This window comes from Rattus norvegicus, chromosome 18 (assembly GCF_036323735.1).
Source record: "Rattus norvegicus strain BN/NHsdMcwi chromosome 18, GRCr8, whole genome shotgun sequence".
Taxonomy (NCBI): domain Eukaryota; kingdom Metazoa; phylum Chordata; class Mammalia; order Rodentia; family Muridae; genus Rattus; species Rattus norvegicus.
In genome coordinates, this window is record NC_086036.1 from 66,446,950 (window position 1) to 66,463,373 (window position 16,424).

The 16,424-nt window shown below is 44.6% G+C and overlaps 1 protein-coding gene across 3 annotated transcripts in view; it reads left to right on the forward strand.

The window, feature by feature from the left end:
* The first annotated feature begins 2,246 nt into the window (after window positions 1-2,246).
* The window catches only part of Mbd2 (methyl-CpG binding domain protein 2), a 66,917-nt gene continuing 52,739 nt past the window's right edge, over window positions 2,247-16,424 (forward strand). Inside the window, exons 1-3 of one of the 3 annotated variants that reach the window (XM_063277587.1) lie at window positions 2,247-2,959; window positions 14,211-14,370; window positions 16,021-16,403. In XM_063277587.1, coding sequence (XP_063133657.1) covers window positions 2,415-2,959; window positions 14,211-14,370; window positions 16,021-16,044 — 729 coding nt within the window. In that variant the 5' untranslated portion in view covers window positions 2,247-2,414 and the 3' untranslated portion in view covers window positions 16,045-16,403. 3 annotated transcript variants of the gene reach the window in all.

Genomic DNA, 16,424 nt, shown 5'->3' on the forward strand with positions numbered 1-16,424 from the left:
GTGCATGGAATGAAATAGGCTCACGAAACCAGGCTCTGCGTCTAGACAACTGTCCCTGAGTTTAAATACCTGCATCTGTGTTGCTGCTCATTTGACTGAAAGTTATCTGACTCCTCCTCATAGTCTCTAAAATTATATGCATGCACATGTTTATGGTTTATTTTTGAATCGGGTATAGATTTCTTCTTGGACTACTTTGCTTTGTATTTGGGTAACTTGCTGTTTACCCCTAATCTGGGGCATTTTTAAGCATATCTTTTAAAAGCAATATCTTATGATTTGGACTAATGACCCTAATGCAGGAGCTAGCTCTCTGTATCAGGTAGTAAATGATAGTAGTAAACGATTAAATGATAAAAAGGTCCCATGGTGAAAACCACAACTTGCTTGCACTTGGTATAGTGAGAACAGAGACGTGGGTTAGAAAGAAAGATTAAAGATTAACATGGCAAGGTCTGAAACACTGAGGGAGATTCCTAAGAGTTGGATGGGAGTTAGCACAGACTAGACAGATAAAAGTTAGCCCCGACTAGACAGATCAAAGGAACAAGGGGTTCCTGGACCAGTGAAAGTAGACCAGCTGGCCCCTCCCCCTTCGCCTTGTCCTCGATAGTCTCTTGTCAACTTGACACAAGTTCCAGTCATTTGAGAAGAGGAAGCCACAGTTGAGAAAACGCCTCTATCAGGCTGGCTTGTATGCAAGCCGGTGGGTCATTTTATTGATTAATAATTGATTGGGAGGGCACAGCCAGTTGCATGGGGTAGTGTTGCCTCTAGGCTGATAGTCCTAGGTGTTACAAGAAAGCAGGCTGAGCAAGCCATTAGAGAGCAAGTCAGATAGATAGCAGCTTCCTCCACGGCTTTGTTTTACCTGCCTTAAAGTTCATATCTCAGACTCTTGTCTTGGCTTCCCTTAAATAGGTTGTGACTCAGGATATGTAAACTCAAGTAAACCCTTTCCTTCCCACGTCGATTTTGGTACTGGCCTTTCTATCTCAATAGAAACCAAACTAAGATATCCCCAACCCCCGAAGAGACATCTAAGTCACTACTAGTTTCTCTTATGTTCCTGCTTGTAATGCAGTTAAATTATAAGGATTGCTTCCAACAAAACGTTCCACCCAAGAGACCTCAGACCACCCTAGGGACAAGCAACTAAGCATGAGATTAACCAAGAAAGACCACAGCTACATCTTGGTGGCTCCGATAGAGTTAATTGCCCCGGTAAAACTACAAGCTGGTCACGTAATTGTGAGAACAAAGGAAGCTTAGTTTAATTAATAGCACTGGAGACATCCGCAATATCAGATGGTCACTGGCAAAGTGACTAATAGTTACCAGTCAATAACTAACACAGTTGGAGTCAGAAACAGACTGATGGAGCGGGTGTCAACCACCCCTAGCTGGCTAACAGCTTACGAGGCTGAGGCTGGAGATCACTTGGTCCCATAAATTTGAAGCATGTATGTTGGACAATACAGCAAAATCCACCTCTCAAATATGAATAGAACATAACTTTCTAAAATTTTAAGAAATTTCTTTAAGTAATGTTCCATCATCCTTTAAAATTACTCCTGAAGTAAGCTTGCTGACTTAGAAGAATTACACCCAGGTGGACTTTCCAGATACTTATTTACCAGGTCAAAGGCCATTGATGTTTTTAATGTGACACCAGGAGGTTTACATCAAGAAAAGATCTCCTGAAAGGAAGTCAATTCCAGATGAATTCAGGGATTTTAGCCCTTCTACTGAGAATCTCTATAAGCCAAACCCTTATGACTGAATAGTCCTCTTCTTATACCCTTAAAAAGTCCTAAGAGAATCAGCCAGTGGCCCTGACTCCAAGCTCTAGAGGACACTAACAACAATTTCAATGGAGGCACTGTTTTCATTCTTCCAATCTGCAGTCCCTGGGAAACCATGGTGGACAGGAGGCTAACTGCTATTGCATTCAGAGAGCAGCTGAGTTTGGAAATACAAAATGATAATTGAGAATTCTCAATTCCTAACTGAGAAGCAAACATAGGTAACCTCACACAATGGCTACAGTTAACCCTATTTGTAACAATGTAGCCGGCCCTGCTTGACACGGGTCAGTAGGATTCCACAGTCCAGCCTTCAGCGCTCCGCGTGCCCAGTGGGGGTTGGGCCGGAAGGGCGCGGCGGGGGGCGGAGCAGGTGGACAAAGGGGCGTGGCTCAGAGGAGGCGGAGACAACATGGCCGTGCCTCGAGCTTGGAGGACCTAAGAGGCGCGGCCGGGGCCACGCCCCGGGCGGGAGGGCCGCTCTGTGCGCGCCCGCTCTATGATGCTTGCGCGCGTCCCCCGCGCGCCGCTCTGCGGGCGGGGCGGGTCTCCGGGATTCCAAGGGCTCGGTTACGGAAGAAGCGCAGAGCCGGCTGGGGAGGGGGCTGGATGCGCGCGCACCCGGGGGGAGGCCGCTGCTGCCCGGAGCAGGAGGAGGGGGAGAGCGCGGCGGGCGGCAGCGGCGCTGGCGGCGACTCCGCCATAGAGCAGGGGGGCCAGGGCAGCGCGCTCGCTCCGTCCCCGGTGAGCGGCGTGCGCAGGGAAGGCGCTCGGGGCGGCGGCCGTGGCCGGGGGCGGTGGAAGCAGGCGGCCCGGGGCGGCGGCGTCTGTGGCCGTGGCCGTGGCCGTGGCCGGGGTCGGGGCCGTGGCCGGGGCCGGGGCCGGGGCCGCGGCCGTCCCCAGAGTGGCGGCAGCGGCCTTGGCGGCGACGGCGGCGCGGGCGGCTGCGGCGTCGGCAGCAGTGGCGGCGTCGCCCCCCGGCGGGATCCTGTCCCTTTCCCGTCCGGGAGCTCGGGACCGGGGCCCAGGGGACCCCGGGCCACGGAGAGCGGGAAGAGGATGGACTGCCCGGCCCTCCCCCCCGGATGGAAGAAGGAGGAAGTGATCCGAAAATCAGGGCTCAGTGCTGGCAAGAGCGATGTCTACTACTTCAGGTACCTCTCCTGAGGGTGCGAGGGTGGGGTTAAATGTCAGCTCGGGGTCAGAGGTCAAGAGCTAGCCTGGGCAGGGGTTGCAGGATTAGAGCCGAGTCATAAAGATCTGTGGCAAGGACCGGGTTGAGCTGGTATGGAAAGAGGAGGGGTGTGCGGCTGAAGCCCTTGGCAGAGGTTAGACCTCAGTGGAGTGAGGGGCACAAGTGTCTGAAAGGTCAGGACACAATCAGTAGAAGGCTTCCGGGAAAATGGTTTGCGAAGAAAGGGTTAATGGGAGGGATGGTGATTCAGGTCCATGAAAGGGTTAAAAGAAGGTGTAATTCATCGAAACTGTAAAACGCAGTCACTGTTGGCTCCTGTCCCAGCACGTCCCAGATTCATCATCAGAAGTGCGTTTAATCTTGCACATGTGGAAGAATTAGCCATCTACGGGAACAAAGTTTCAGTTAACTTTGTAGGATACAGTGAGGTTTCACATAAAGTAGACATTTGTAATTTCAGAAACTGGAATGCTTTGGCGTGGCAGTACATTCTCCGGTTTAGTTTTTTTTTTTTTTTTTTTTTTTTTTTTTGACAACGGAAGTTGTCAGACTCCTAGACTAGCATTTGTTCCCCAGTGAACATGTGGCAATGTCTGGAGACATTTTTACTTCTCACCTGGGGAGAGGGTGCTGTTGGCATCTGGTGTGGAAAAGCCAGAGGTGCTACTGCTGTACTGTATAGTCCGCAAGCAGTCCGTGCAGGAATTCTTTTCCCAAGTATCAACCAGGACTAAAGTTAAGAAATCTGAGATGTTTCAAGGATTTTCACTTGACTGTAATCTCACAGTATTGTGCTTACACTGCTCCTGTCCTTCATGTGCGATAGGTGACAAGCTAAGGGAAGGGTCAGTGACCACTTGATACCATTGGGGGTTATAATCAAACTGACTAAATGTTCCTCCAGACCGCCCTTCATATAGGAAAAAGTGCAAACGTATTCAGCTCAGTAGTTTGGAGGGCCCTGCTTGTGGACAGATTGAACAAATTTCAGCCAGTGTAACATGTGAGTGTTTCGGAACTAGTTGTCAGTCATTCAGAAGTTGGAATAGTGTGAAGGATTTCCTATTGGTCATTTAGCCAGGGCAGGAAAAGTATGCATAGTATCTTCAGTCCGTGTAGTTAAGTTTAACAGGTTAAAAAGTTATATACAATGCAAAATGCATGACTGCAGTTGCTGCACTTAGAACATAAGTATGAACATATTGGCTTCCCCTCCTCCTTGGTGCTGCTGGTCAAACCCAGGACCTGGGGCATCTACAGGCAAGTGTTTGCCACCAGTATCCCCAGACCCTGAACACATCCTCACTGGTTGCTTGGGACGATTGATTAGTTTACTATTTTTTCAGCTTTTGAAGTAAAAAAAAAAAAAAAACCAAAACAATCGTGTTGTGTTCTGATGAATTCTTTTCACTTTGTTTGAGACAACTTATTTTCAGTGTTGGGGATTAAGTCTTCTTTGCACACACTCCCCTGCCCCCCTTTAAAAGTTAGTGACCAGAGCCTTGCCAGGCGTCCCAGCTGGCCTTGACTTTGCCTCGAGCTCCCATGTTCTTGCACAGCTTCCTCTGTAGCTGGGATCACAGCTGAGTAGCACCAGGCCTGGCTAGAAAATTTACGTTAGAAATGTAAAGGTGATTTTGTGTGTGTGTGTGTGTGTGTGTGTGTGTTAATTTCTTCATTGCTCTTCAGTTCAGTTCTGTGAGGGTGCTAAAAATACAGCACTCCCACTCGCAGGTACCTTCGTTTCATTTCTGTCCCTGTTACAATTCTGCATTACTGTTACACTGTACTTCATTTCACTCTCACCTTTCCTAGTCGGCCGTCTGCACAGGCTCTGTGAACGGTTGCCAGTGTCTGTGTCTCGGAGGCAGCTGTATTCGACAAGAGTTTTTTTGTGTCCGGGATTGAGTCCGGTAGAGAAGGCTTCATTCCAGTTGAAATCTATATATCTCGTTGCTTATGAAACTTGTCTTGGGATATGGCTTGTTCGGTTTTGAGTGATGGATTTATTCAAACTAACTTTGCACTTTAGGAAAGCTTGTGTTTTTTGTTCTCTGGATATGTAGCTAGGAAAGCTATTTCAGCAGCCAAACTGGGTGTGGTTGCCCATGCCTGTAGTGTCAGATACTCAGGAAACTAAGGGATGGGATCACTTGAGCCCAGGAGTTTGGGCCGGCCTGGTTAACGTAATGAGACGCTTGTTTGTAGAAGTGTATTAGAGACTGGTCAAATAGTTTGGTAGGTAAAGATCCTTGCTGTCAAACCTGATGACGTGAGTCTGCTCTCTAGCTTCCACCTAAGGGAAGGGGAGAGAGGACTGGCTCTCACAAGTTGTCCTCTGATCGACTTGCCTTGCCGTGCACACATAGACATCAGATAATGGATGCATAGATGTAAAAAATTAAAATTAACTTTTACTTTTCTTTTAAGTTTTTTTTTCCCCCCCGAGGGTTTTAGAGACAGGGTTTCTGTGTGACCCTGTCTGTCCTGGAACTCTCTTTGTGGACCATGTTGGCCTCAAACTTACAGAGCTCTGCCTGCCTCTGCCTCCCGAGTGCTGGGATTAAAGGTGTGCACCAGCGTACTCAGTTTAAAAGTTAATAAATAACCAGAGCTTTTGACTGTTGTGGAGCTCTTGTCTAGCATTGATGACGACGATGATGATAGAGTCTTAACTGCCCTGTGATTCATTATGTAGACCAGGCTGGCCTTGCACTCTTAGAGATTTACTTGTCCTATTTAGGCCACCGTACACAACCTCTTTTATGGAATGCATGTAGTGTACCTTGTGATTCACCTCTGAGAGGCTGAGGAAGCCAGAAAATACAGTGTGAAGCTCGCAGTGCATTAGTTCCTTTGACTTGTGATGATGATTTTGTGTGATGGATTATGGTGGTAGACCAGTGTAACCGAGTTCAAATTAGTTTTCTGACTCAGTTTTACATTTTGGTGTCTCCTAGTGTACCTGCCTTTAAACAGAAGCTCACAAAACTGTATCTGTGTATCTGTTAGTGGTATGTTTTAAGGGTGAACTCTTCTGCTGGTAATGTGAACACATGTGTCCAGCTGTTCACACAGATTCTAATAATGCTAACCCTCAAATTAGCCTGCTCCTGGGGAGATTAATTTAAACTAAGCCATGCCTCTTAACAGACAGAGGGTGTGCCTGACACTTATTAATTGGGCTGGAAATAGACGCACAGGAAAAGCCTTAGGTTTTGGTAGAATATGTTTTGGCTGCATCTTGAAACTGCTAGGGTTGTAATAGAAGACCTCTGGTTGCCAGTTAAGCACTGTAATTATACCTCTGTCAGGATTACTGAGATAGGGTTGGGCAGTTCATATATTATCATCCAAAGCATGTTTTAAAAAAGGGTGTGGTTTGTTCAACTACTGGGTACGTTGGTACAATTTCTGAAAAAAATTCATTGCCACATTTGAACCCATAAAACAGTAGTTTTCTTCCTGGCCAGTATTTGGCTTTCTGGGTAACACTGGCTGCTTATACTTCCGTCTCCACAAGGTTCTTTAGGAGCTTGCTCTCTCCCCTTTCTCTCTCTACCTTCCTCTCTTTTCTTTTGCAGCCCTTGTTGGGCTTGACAGTTGCCATATGATCCCAGGCTGGCTTTGAAGTCATGGCAATCCTTCTGTCTCAGCCTCCCAAATGCTGACATTGCAAGCATACACTACCAGCCTTGGGAAGCTTCACTTTCTTGAAAGAATAGGACCCAGATGTTGTTGAGGTCCATACGAATCACAAGTGATCGTGATGGAAAGTCTCCAGAGGAGAGGCGTAAGATTAGGTCTGGAGAGGCTTCTGCAGCTTGTCGGCTCACCAGTGGTGCATCTTGAGTGTGCCAAGGCATCCCATGCTCCCTTTACCCCTTCTCTAGTGGGTCTGCCTGTCATACAGACCTCATAGCATTTGACACAGGGACTAATACTGTCCTTGCTCAGGTAACCAGACAGGCAGCAGACACAGTAAGGAGTGACTGTAGTTTATTTCTGCTCCCAATTCCAAGGCATACAGTGCATTGTAGTCCTATCCCGGGTTATTTATTTGGAGCAAATTAATACTGTATAATTTCATTCATAAGTAACTACTTAAGTGGACTGCTTGTGGAGATAAGACTTCTATAACCACACAAAGCTCAAACATTGCAAATGTAGAAGAGAAGTCAGCAGACAGTCAGGATTATTTTCCTGCCACAGTGGTCCTTTCGCTGTTTGCTAAGAGGACAGAAACACTGAGTGCAGTGTGGGCTTCATGGTGGACATAGGATGCTAATAAAAGTAGGAGCCTCTAGAGGCAGTCCTGGAGATTGGAGCATTGCATTACGGTAAAAGGTAAAAGGATGGCCATTCAGCCCATTAATGATGGAATGAATCAGCCAACATGGGTGGAGCAAAGGTCACTAGGTTAGAGAAGTGGTTGAAAGGTTAAAGGGAGCGAGGTTTAGAAAGAGCCTCAAATGCAGAAAGAGGTATAACTCTCGCTGATGGGGAAAGCCCACCAAAAGCTATTACTTTTATTTTTTTAAGTTTATTTTAAACTTACATAAAACATAAACGTTATCCATTTATTTGTATATTCTAAAGCTAAATTTACATAGAAGTTTTTTAAAGAGGAGCTGAGGTTGCAGTGCTGTTTTAGGAAGAGCATCTGAGTACTTCAGAATGGAGAGACTGGCAGACTACAAATCAGTCTGTCTGTCTGAGACCATTTTGACTGTGGCCATGTGCAGGATAGGTTCAAGTGTGATTATTTAGTAGCTGATCAGACATGGCGTTAGACATGTAAACATGGAGTTAGTACACGAGTAGCACTGGAAGATGTGGTGCAGGGGGCTGGTGAATGCTTGTTTAGAAAAGCTTACATTCAGAGTGGGCGACGGAGTTGTGAGCAGTTGGCCTTACTCAGCTTTCCTGTCAGGGCGCACTGTTTTCTGAAGCAGGGCTGTGTATTTTTAAATAATTTACTTGTTGTTTTCTGTTCATAGGGTTTCAAAGATAATTCTAATTTTCACAATTTAGCCTCAGATAAAACTTGATTACTTGGTCCACTAGTTTTTTTTTTTTTTTTTTTTGTTTTTTTGTTTTTTTGGTTCTTTTTTCCGGAGCTGGGGACCGAACCCAGGGCCTTGCGCTTCCTAGGTAAGCGCTCTACCACTGAGCTAAATCCCCAGCCCCGGTCCACTAGTTTTTAATGTTAAGGTAATCTTTTGTTTGTTTGGTTGTTTTGAATATTAACTCAAACTTTTTTGATTTAAAGTAGTAAAGAAACATTAAAAGTTTGTTTAGAGAGGTGGCTCAGTGGTTAGGAGCACTGGCTGCTCCTCCAGAGGATGTGCGTTTTATTACTAGTACCCACATGGCGTCTTAGCTGTCTGCTATTCCAGCTCCACGCGATAGAAGGGCATTGCATGTATGTGGTACTCAGATATACACACAGGCAAAATACCATACAAATAACATACGTTAAAAATACAAATATTTTTTTTAAAAAGTTGAGGTTTTGGTTAGTTTAAGCTTTTCCATTTTAAGTATGTAGAAATTCTTTGTGTGAGGGTTTTCCTTACTTTCTCAGTAAAGTTCTTCCTGATAGTGGTGAGTAGTGCTGTACTTTTGACCGTGTTCACCACCATAGCTCTCTTGCCCTCTTGAGATGCCCCTGTCCCTCACAGGCTGCTGCATCCTGCTCCGCGGTGGTGACTGCCACACTCATAGCTCACCTTGTGGGAAGCTGCTTTGAGGAGATGTAAAGCTGTATCATCGAAGCTCTGTCATCAAAACAGGTCCGGCTGTTAGCGAGGCCTCAGAGGATGGTTTCCGTTGCACCCTGCAGGTCTCCCGAGACAGTGGCTGAGCAAACTGCAGTTGTCTGGCTCATGCCTTGGTGGGTCCAGGTGCGTTGAGTGGGACACAAACGCAAGTCCCTGAGTTCAGTGTCTCTGTGCAGTTCACGGTTTCTTCTACATACACTTTCTTTTGAATAATTATATTTAAGAATCTTTAAGGTGGAGTTAGATTTAGCAACCTCTTTAAACAGTTTTACAGGAATTAAAGAAATCCGGAACTGTCCTCATGTGAACTGAGAATCCAACTCCTGACTTTGATTTTTATTTAAATGGTGGGTAAGAGAAATGAAAGGCATGATTGCAAGTTAGCGTCGGGACAGATAGGGGCAGTTGGCAGGGAACTTTTCTCTGTGGTTGAAACTGAAATAGTATTTCATTACTGGATTAGCTTTGGTCAGAGCAAACTGAAAATGACTAATACCATTCAGCAGTCTACTAACATGAGAAAAGAGCACTGCCGTAAACTTAACTTACGAACTGACACTGTAAACTAAATGTTTACTCGACACTGTAGAATAGAAGCTTAGGCACTTCGCAAGCGCTGGTGGACGGGTAGCAGCCATCTTAGAGGACAGATGGGGATGTAGTCATTGCGTGTGCTCAGCCAGGCTCTCTCGGGAGGTTGCTACTGCGCAGATGACGGGAATCTGCTGGGAACATTTCCTACTTAACTGTGCTCCTGGGCCTTGTCCTCCCAGTGCTTGGCTTCATCTCCTGTAGGGCAAGGCCCCTGGTCTTACATTGCTGAGACAGGCAGCTTACGTTACTGAAGCATGTGACAGAAAGGACAGTGGCTTCTCCGTCTGGTCTCGGCATGGCACACACCTCCCAGATGCCTTGGAGAGTCTGATTTGCTTGGTAGGCGTGGAGCAGGGCTAACGGCAACACTTGATATTGCTAACGCTGAAAACGTGACTTCTGCATTTACCCTTTCTGGATTATATAATCAGTGGAGTTTGTGAGACTTTTGAAAGTTGTAATTAGTACTTTATATTTGATATTTGTCTCTAAAGCTAATTAACAAAAGAGCTATTTTGAGTCATGTTGCCCATACACTGAATCGCTTCTGCTGTGCTGGAGGCTGGCTCTGGGCCCTGTGCTTGCTGGGTAGCACCGTACCCCTGATCTGTGTCTTCAGCCACTGGGAAGTGAGAGTCTGGGGTTGAGCTCTCAGGCGTTTCGTCTCTTTGGGGTCTATAGAGAGAAGTGGCTGGGGTGTAGCCTCAGTGAGTTATCCTCTCGATGCAGTGACACTGTGGTGCTAGCATATTTTTAAGGTGAATTTTAACACATAGGAAATACCTCTTGCACATTCAATTTTGAAATTTATTAGTTTTTCCCAAATGACTTCCACCAAAGGCCTCAAATTACTTTTGTTTCAGCCACATGCTAAGCATAGTGGTGTTTATCTTTTCGGTAAAAGTTACTGCCTGAATATTTCAAGTTCTGAAAATAAGTCAGTTGGAACAAGGTCCATACTGGATCTCCACTTTTTATTGTGGTGAAAAGATTTTTAGGAGGAAGTCTGATTAAGAATTCTCATTTTAGGGGCTGGGGATTTAGCTCAGTGGTAGAGCGCTTACCTAGGAAGCGCAAGGCCCTGGGTTCGGTCCCCAGCTCCGAAAAAAAGAACCAAAAAAAAAAAAAAGAATTCTCATTTTATTTTTTAGAAAGATATTTTTCCTGTTTTTCTCTATGTACTGGAGATTTTTTCCCAACATGGGATTTTTATTGCTTCTTTGGAGATTTTACGTCATAGACCCCATCACATCCACTTCCCAGTCCTTCCCTGTCCAGCCCCTGCCCACCCCCTTCTGACCTCCCTGCCAGCAAAAGAGAAAGAAACAAGTTCATTTGTGTTATCTTTATACTCACTGGAGCGCGGTCAGACTCTGAGTGGCCGGCCTACCGTGCTGGGAGCCATCTATTGCCTGAGCTACTCTTTGTTCTGTGGGTCCCCTGCTAACTGGACTGCCTGGTTGGCCTCAGTGGGAGAAGAGGCGCTTAGTCCGACTGACACTGGATATCCCAGGGCAGGATGGTACCCAAGGGGTGTTTCTCTGAGGAGAAGGGGAGGGAGTAGTAGAGAGAGAGATTTGTCAAGGTTGGACAGGGAGGAAAGAGAGGGGGAGGGGGCTTCGATTGGAATGGAGAGTGAATAAATCAATTAATTAATGAAAAAAAAGACCCTACTGTTCCATGGCTTTCTGTTTAGGCTGTTACTACCTTTTTTTTTTTTTTTTTTCTGTGTGTGGGAGGGTGGAGGTAGGGCTGTCACTGATGTCTTCCGTGCTCCTCTTTCTCAAGTGTGCGTCTGCAGGTGTCAGGAGCGCATCTGCTCTCCCGTGTGGGTGCCAGGTGAGCATTTTTCACTGAGCGTCCTCCCTTCATTCCTTAATTCTTTTTTTTTTTTCTTTTCTTTTTTTTCGGAGCTGGGGACCGAACCCAGGGCCTTGCGCTTGCTAGGCAAGCGCTCTACCACTGAGCTAAATCCCCAACCCTCATTCCTTAATTCTTAAAAGCCACCCAAGCCACCCGGGCTGGGCTGGAATTCTCTTTCTTGCTTCAGCTTCTAAGTAGCTGAGAGCACAGCATGTCCTAGGCCTGGCATCGTCCTCCTTCCCTCTCTATTCCTTTACTTGTTAGCCATTTTAAAGATGGTTTTTCAGAATTTCTGTATTAGTCATGAGTTTGGATTGCTAGAGCTACCTGGGTATTCTAGCATGATTAAAGCTACAATAATAAATGACTGAACAGTATAGTATTTTTATAACTTCAAATTAGTGAGTGATATAGAAAGACTTAAGTAGTAAAACTGACTAAAAATGATGATTTTAATTTTAAGATTCATCTCAGCATGCTGCAAAAGAAAACTATGTTCTGTCTTACTCAGTTGATAAGGCTTCTTGCTCTCAGAAAGTTACTTTTGTTCGGTGGTTGCCTCTAGATAATGACATTTGAGAGTTTTAGGAAAGGGGGTGTATAATATTTGGTTGTTGGAAGTATGTATAAGAAGGAAACATACAGGAATCGTAGTAGAACAGTCTCAGAGGCTTGCATAATTGTTTTTCCCTTGGAATCATAGTGACACGGGTGCCCAGGGGGCCATGACCATCAGCTGCGCTTGGCAGATTGGAAAGCTCATTGACAGGCCTATCCTGTCTGGGAATATACACGGGAGAAGCTCAGGATATCGGAGTTGGCAGAAAAAGTCTGCAAGCAGTCGGTTTGACGGAGAGCTTTTGATGACTTAAGAATTTGAACTTGGTGCTGCATGGGTAGCTGATGGGGCTTGAAGGATTGCTAATGTCCGTCTGGCTTTGAGGGTTAGGTGCTCCATGGGCAGTGGTGGATGCTATTGGCAAAGATGGGGACGACTGGTGATGTGTAGGCAGTGTGTGAGGTGGATGCATGTGGCTGGTGAGGGTGGGCAGTGCTCAGGCAGTGTTGAGAGTAACCTGGTATTGAGAGAGTTCTCAGTGTAAGTTCCACTGGCCATGAGCACTCTGTGGGCGATCCTCTCTTCTTTGCCAGCATGGATTTTGGTCTGGGCTACTTTACTTTATTCTGGTGACTGGGGACTGTACTAGTCATCTGTTGGATGAAGTTCGTGTACTTTGAATTGTGTTTCAAGAATGTTTAAGGCAGGGATTGTGGAAAACAATGTTGATAGGCCTTCCAGCTGTCCAGACTCTGATGGCAGGACATGTGCTGTGCTTAGCCTGGAGCCCAGAGTCACTTCCATCCAGAGGGATGGCTGACTGTTTAGTTTTCCAACAATTTAAAAATTCTCTGGGGCTGGAGAGATGGCTCAGTGGTTAAGAACACCCGACTGTTCTTCCAGAGGTTATGAGTTCAATTCCCAGCAACCACATGGTGGCTCACAACCATCTGTAAAGAGATCCGATGCCCTCTTCTGGTGTATCTGAAGACAGCTACAGTGTACTTATATATAATAAATAAAATAAATCTTTTAAAAAAAATTCTCTGTCTGTTGAATTACGTTGCACTCATTGTGACTTCTCAGTCCGGGAGCACAGCCTCTTTGAGATGCTTTCTGGGATTCTGAGAATTCTGCAGACACAGTCACAGTCGGCTCTGGCATATTTGGCTCATAAAAATTGCAAGATAAGACTTTGAGGACATTATCCTCCACAGCAGTTTCTTTCAGACTAATGACATAGAAAACCTTTTAAGGAAAGTCTATGCAGTTCTGGTACTTTTATAATTTTGCATCTTCAGCAGTTTTTTTTGTTGTTGTTGTTTGTTTTTGTTTTTTGTTTGTTTAGAAGAAGTAAATTGTTTATTTATCTGGATTCTTTGGGATTAAAGGCCAGGCAGGTACCCTCACATCTGGCTAAGAAGAAATTATTATTGATGGGTTAATTTTATTTATTTATTTTTCTTTCTTTAGATCTCTGTGCTTTTTTATTTTTACTTTCAAAATTATGATAGAATTACATTTCTTCACTTTCCTTCTTCCAAACCTTCCTTTATACCGTTCTCTGTGCTCCTTCAAATATATGACCTCTTTTTTCATTAGATGTTATTGCATGTATATCTATGCATATATGTGTGTGTGTGTGTGTGTGTGTGTGTGTGTGTGTGTGTGTGTGTGTATACACAGACACATATATATTTCTAAATGTAACCTGCTTGTTAACAGGCTTATTTAAGACAGTTTGTGGGGTTGGGGATTTAGCGCAAGGCCCTGGGTTCGGTTCCCAGCTCCGGAAAAAAAAAAAAAAAGACAGTTTGTGAAAGCGAAAGTCGAGTCAGAATTGAATGAACAGATAGTCTGCAGATAGTAATGCTTGTTTTCCTTTCAGTTGTTATGGTAGTTTTAGTAGGGAATGTCTACATATCAAAATTTGAGAGTTTCATTTTTTCCTGTTGTAGATGTTATAAGCCTATGCCAGGTTATGTGGGTTCCAAATGCATATGTTTTAGATTAGCTACCGACTTTAAAAGTTTCCCGGCTCTTGGCATTGTATATAAACCAGTGTTTTCAAAAGACAGTTGGAAAGAAGTTGGTGAGAATGAAGACTCTGGCAGGGGATTGGGAGCGCGCGTCTGTGTCTGTGCTCAGTTCTGACTGCGACAGAAGGATAATCTGTAGCAGCCCGTGCAGCACCTTCAGTGTTAACTGATACATTATGTCTTTCTTGAGAAAGTAAAGGGGTTTCTTCAAGACTTGTAATAATTCCAAAATTAAACCAAACCCCTACAACTATAATTTGTAACAAATGAAAACAGACTACTGTTAAAAAGGTTATATAGGGATCTATTTAAAAAGATTATATAGAAGCTACTAATGTTTCCCTTTGTACAGTTAAACATATTTTCTTTTAGTCCAAGTGGTAAGAAGTTCAGAAGTAAACCGCAGCTGGCGAGATACCTGGGAAATGCTGTTGACCTTAGCAGTTTTGACTTCAGAACCGGCAAGATGATGCCTAGTAAATTACAGAAGAACAAACAGAGGCTGCGGAACGATCCCCTCAATCAGAACAAGGTTGGTAAATGTACTTGTAATGTGGACATGCACTTCCTAGGCTCTCCACCAGTGTTTCATGTTGTGTTTGGGTTGTGATCTTGGTTGGCTGAAAATGTCTCTCCCTACTACAGAGCCTTTTAAAACTTACAAGTGAGACTTATGTTTCTATATTTGGAAGTGCTTGGAAAAATGTGTTAAGTAATTGTGCATAGTAGAAAACAATATTTCAGTATGTCATTAGGCCAACATGGGCACCAACCACACTTTGTGACTTTCTCTTTTTTCTTTCATTCATTCATTCATTCATTCATTCATTCATTCATTCATTCATTTTTCAAGATACGGTTTCTCTGTGTAGCCCTTGTTATCCTGAAACTCATTCTGTAGACCAAGCTAGCCTGTAACTCAAAGATATCCCTGCTTTTTCCTCCCAAGTGCTTGTATTAAAGGCGTTCATCATCACCATTTATCTGGCTTGTTTTTTTCTTAATTTTTTTTTCTATTTCCTAAAAAGAGGCAACATTCCCACATAGTGTATTGTGTCTAATTTTATAGTTAGTTCAGAAGTTGTGCCTTTGACGGTGATGACACCTACCCGTAGACATCACTGTTCTCGTCAGGTTTCACGAGCTCTAAATTTTCTTGAACTTGTTGCTTGACTATTCTGTAGCAATATAAATAAGTTACATTTGAATATGTTAATTTAATTTGAGGCTTTAGAATCTTTTTTTTTTTTTAAAAGCTTCTGTTCTTCCAAGGACAACTGGCCATGTATGACCCACAGATGACGCATTGCCTTGCATGGTTCCTCTAAGTATGTTCTCACCTCAGCACTGAGACAGGAGCTGAGGTGAAGTCACTGCAGGTTCCTCAGGGATTTCAGGGACTTTGTTATCAGTTGTGAAAGGGCTTCATTTCTGTACATTTAGGAGTCTGTCTGTGTGTTACCATCAACACACTTTCTCCCTCAGGCTTGTGAAGTTCAGGGTGAAAAGCAGAGGCATTTCTTAGGCTCTGACTGCTGTGGCCGGCCAGAGCCTCAGTGTGCAGTCCTGAGGAAGCAGGCTGTGGGCTCAGGCGGGCGGGCTATGCTGGGTTTCAGCAGCTACACTCACTCACACACAACATTCTTACTCTGAAGGCCCGAGGCCTTTTGTAGAATTGGGCAAGAAAACTCCTATAGCTTTATCATGAGAAAATACAGTGGGAATTTACATAAAAACATTTAACAAAGTATTGACCCATGCTATTTTCCTTTTTTTCAAACTGCCCTTTCCTTCCTTAAGGGGCAGCCACCTTCTGAGCACCGAGCCATCCTGCTTAACATGGCGTCCGGTGTAGGAAGCTTTCTGGTTCAAGCTCTTTATCTCATTTTTTTGTTTTTGTTTGTTTTTGTTTGGAATACACAAACTCACACACACATCATGTGCGTGTGTGTAATATATTGATGGATATAGCGACTACATTTTTCTAGAACTGCTGCTGTAAACTCTAGTTATAGCACTGCCTGCATGCCTTAGAAGGACTTACATATTTATGAAATGAAGAGAATGTGTTTAGATTACCCTGCTGTGCCCAGAATCACAGTTTAGCCTCCTTTAATGTAATTTGAAGCTTTACGTCCTGACAGTTATGGTTCGTTAAACCCCAACACTAATTGGTCTCTAGTTTGTGTGCACCCTTCTGCTCTAGCCGCTCTGGACCGCTCTTCACCCCGCAGCATGGCATGCGCTTTCGGGATCTGCTTGCTTCTGTGCTGTTTCCTCTGCTTGGAATGTGCTCCCCTCCCCCTCACCCGGTGACCTCCTCAGCTGAGGCTCAGCTCCATTGCCTGCATACCGGGGAATCCTGTCCCTCCCTCCGAGATGACCATGTGCTTCAGCTAGACTGTGAGCTCCACGAGAGCAGGACTCTTTGCTTTGTTGTTTTGTGTAGTTGCCCCAAACCTTGCACGTAGTAGCCTATTAAATAAATACTGCTTTACTCTCCATTTGATTCTAGAAGGGTGTAGTGATAATAAATGCTTATTCAATAAATGTGTACAACACGCGTGTGGAGGTGCCGGTTGTTTT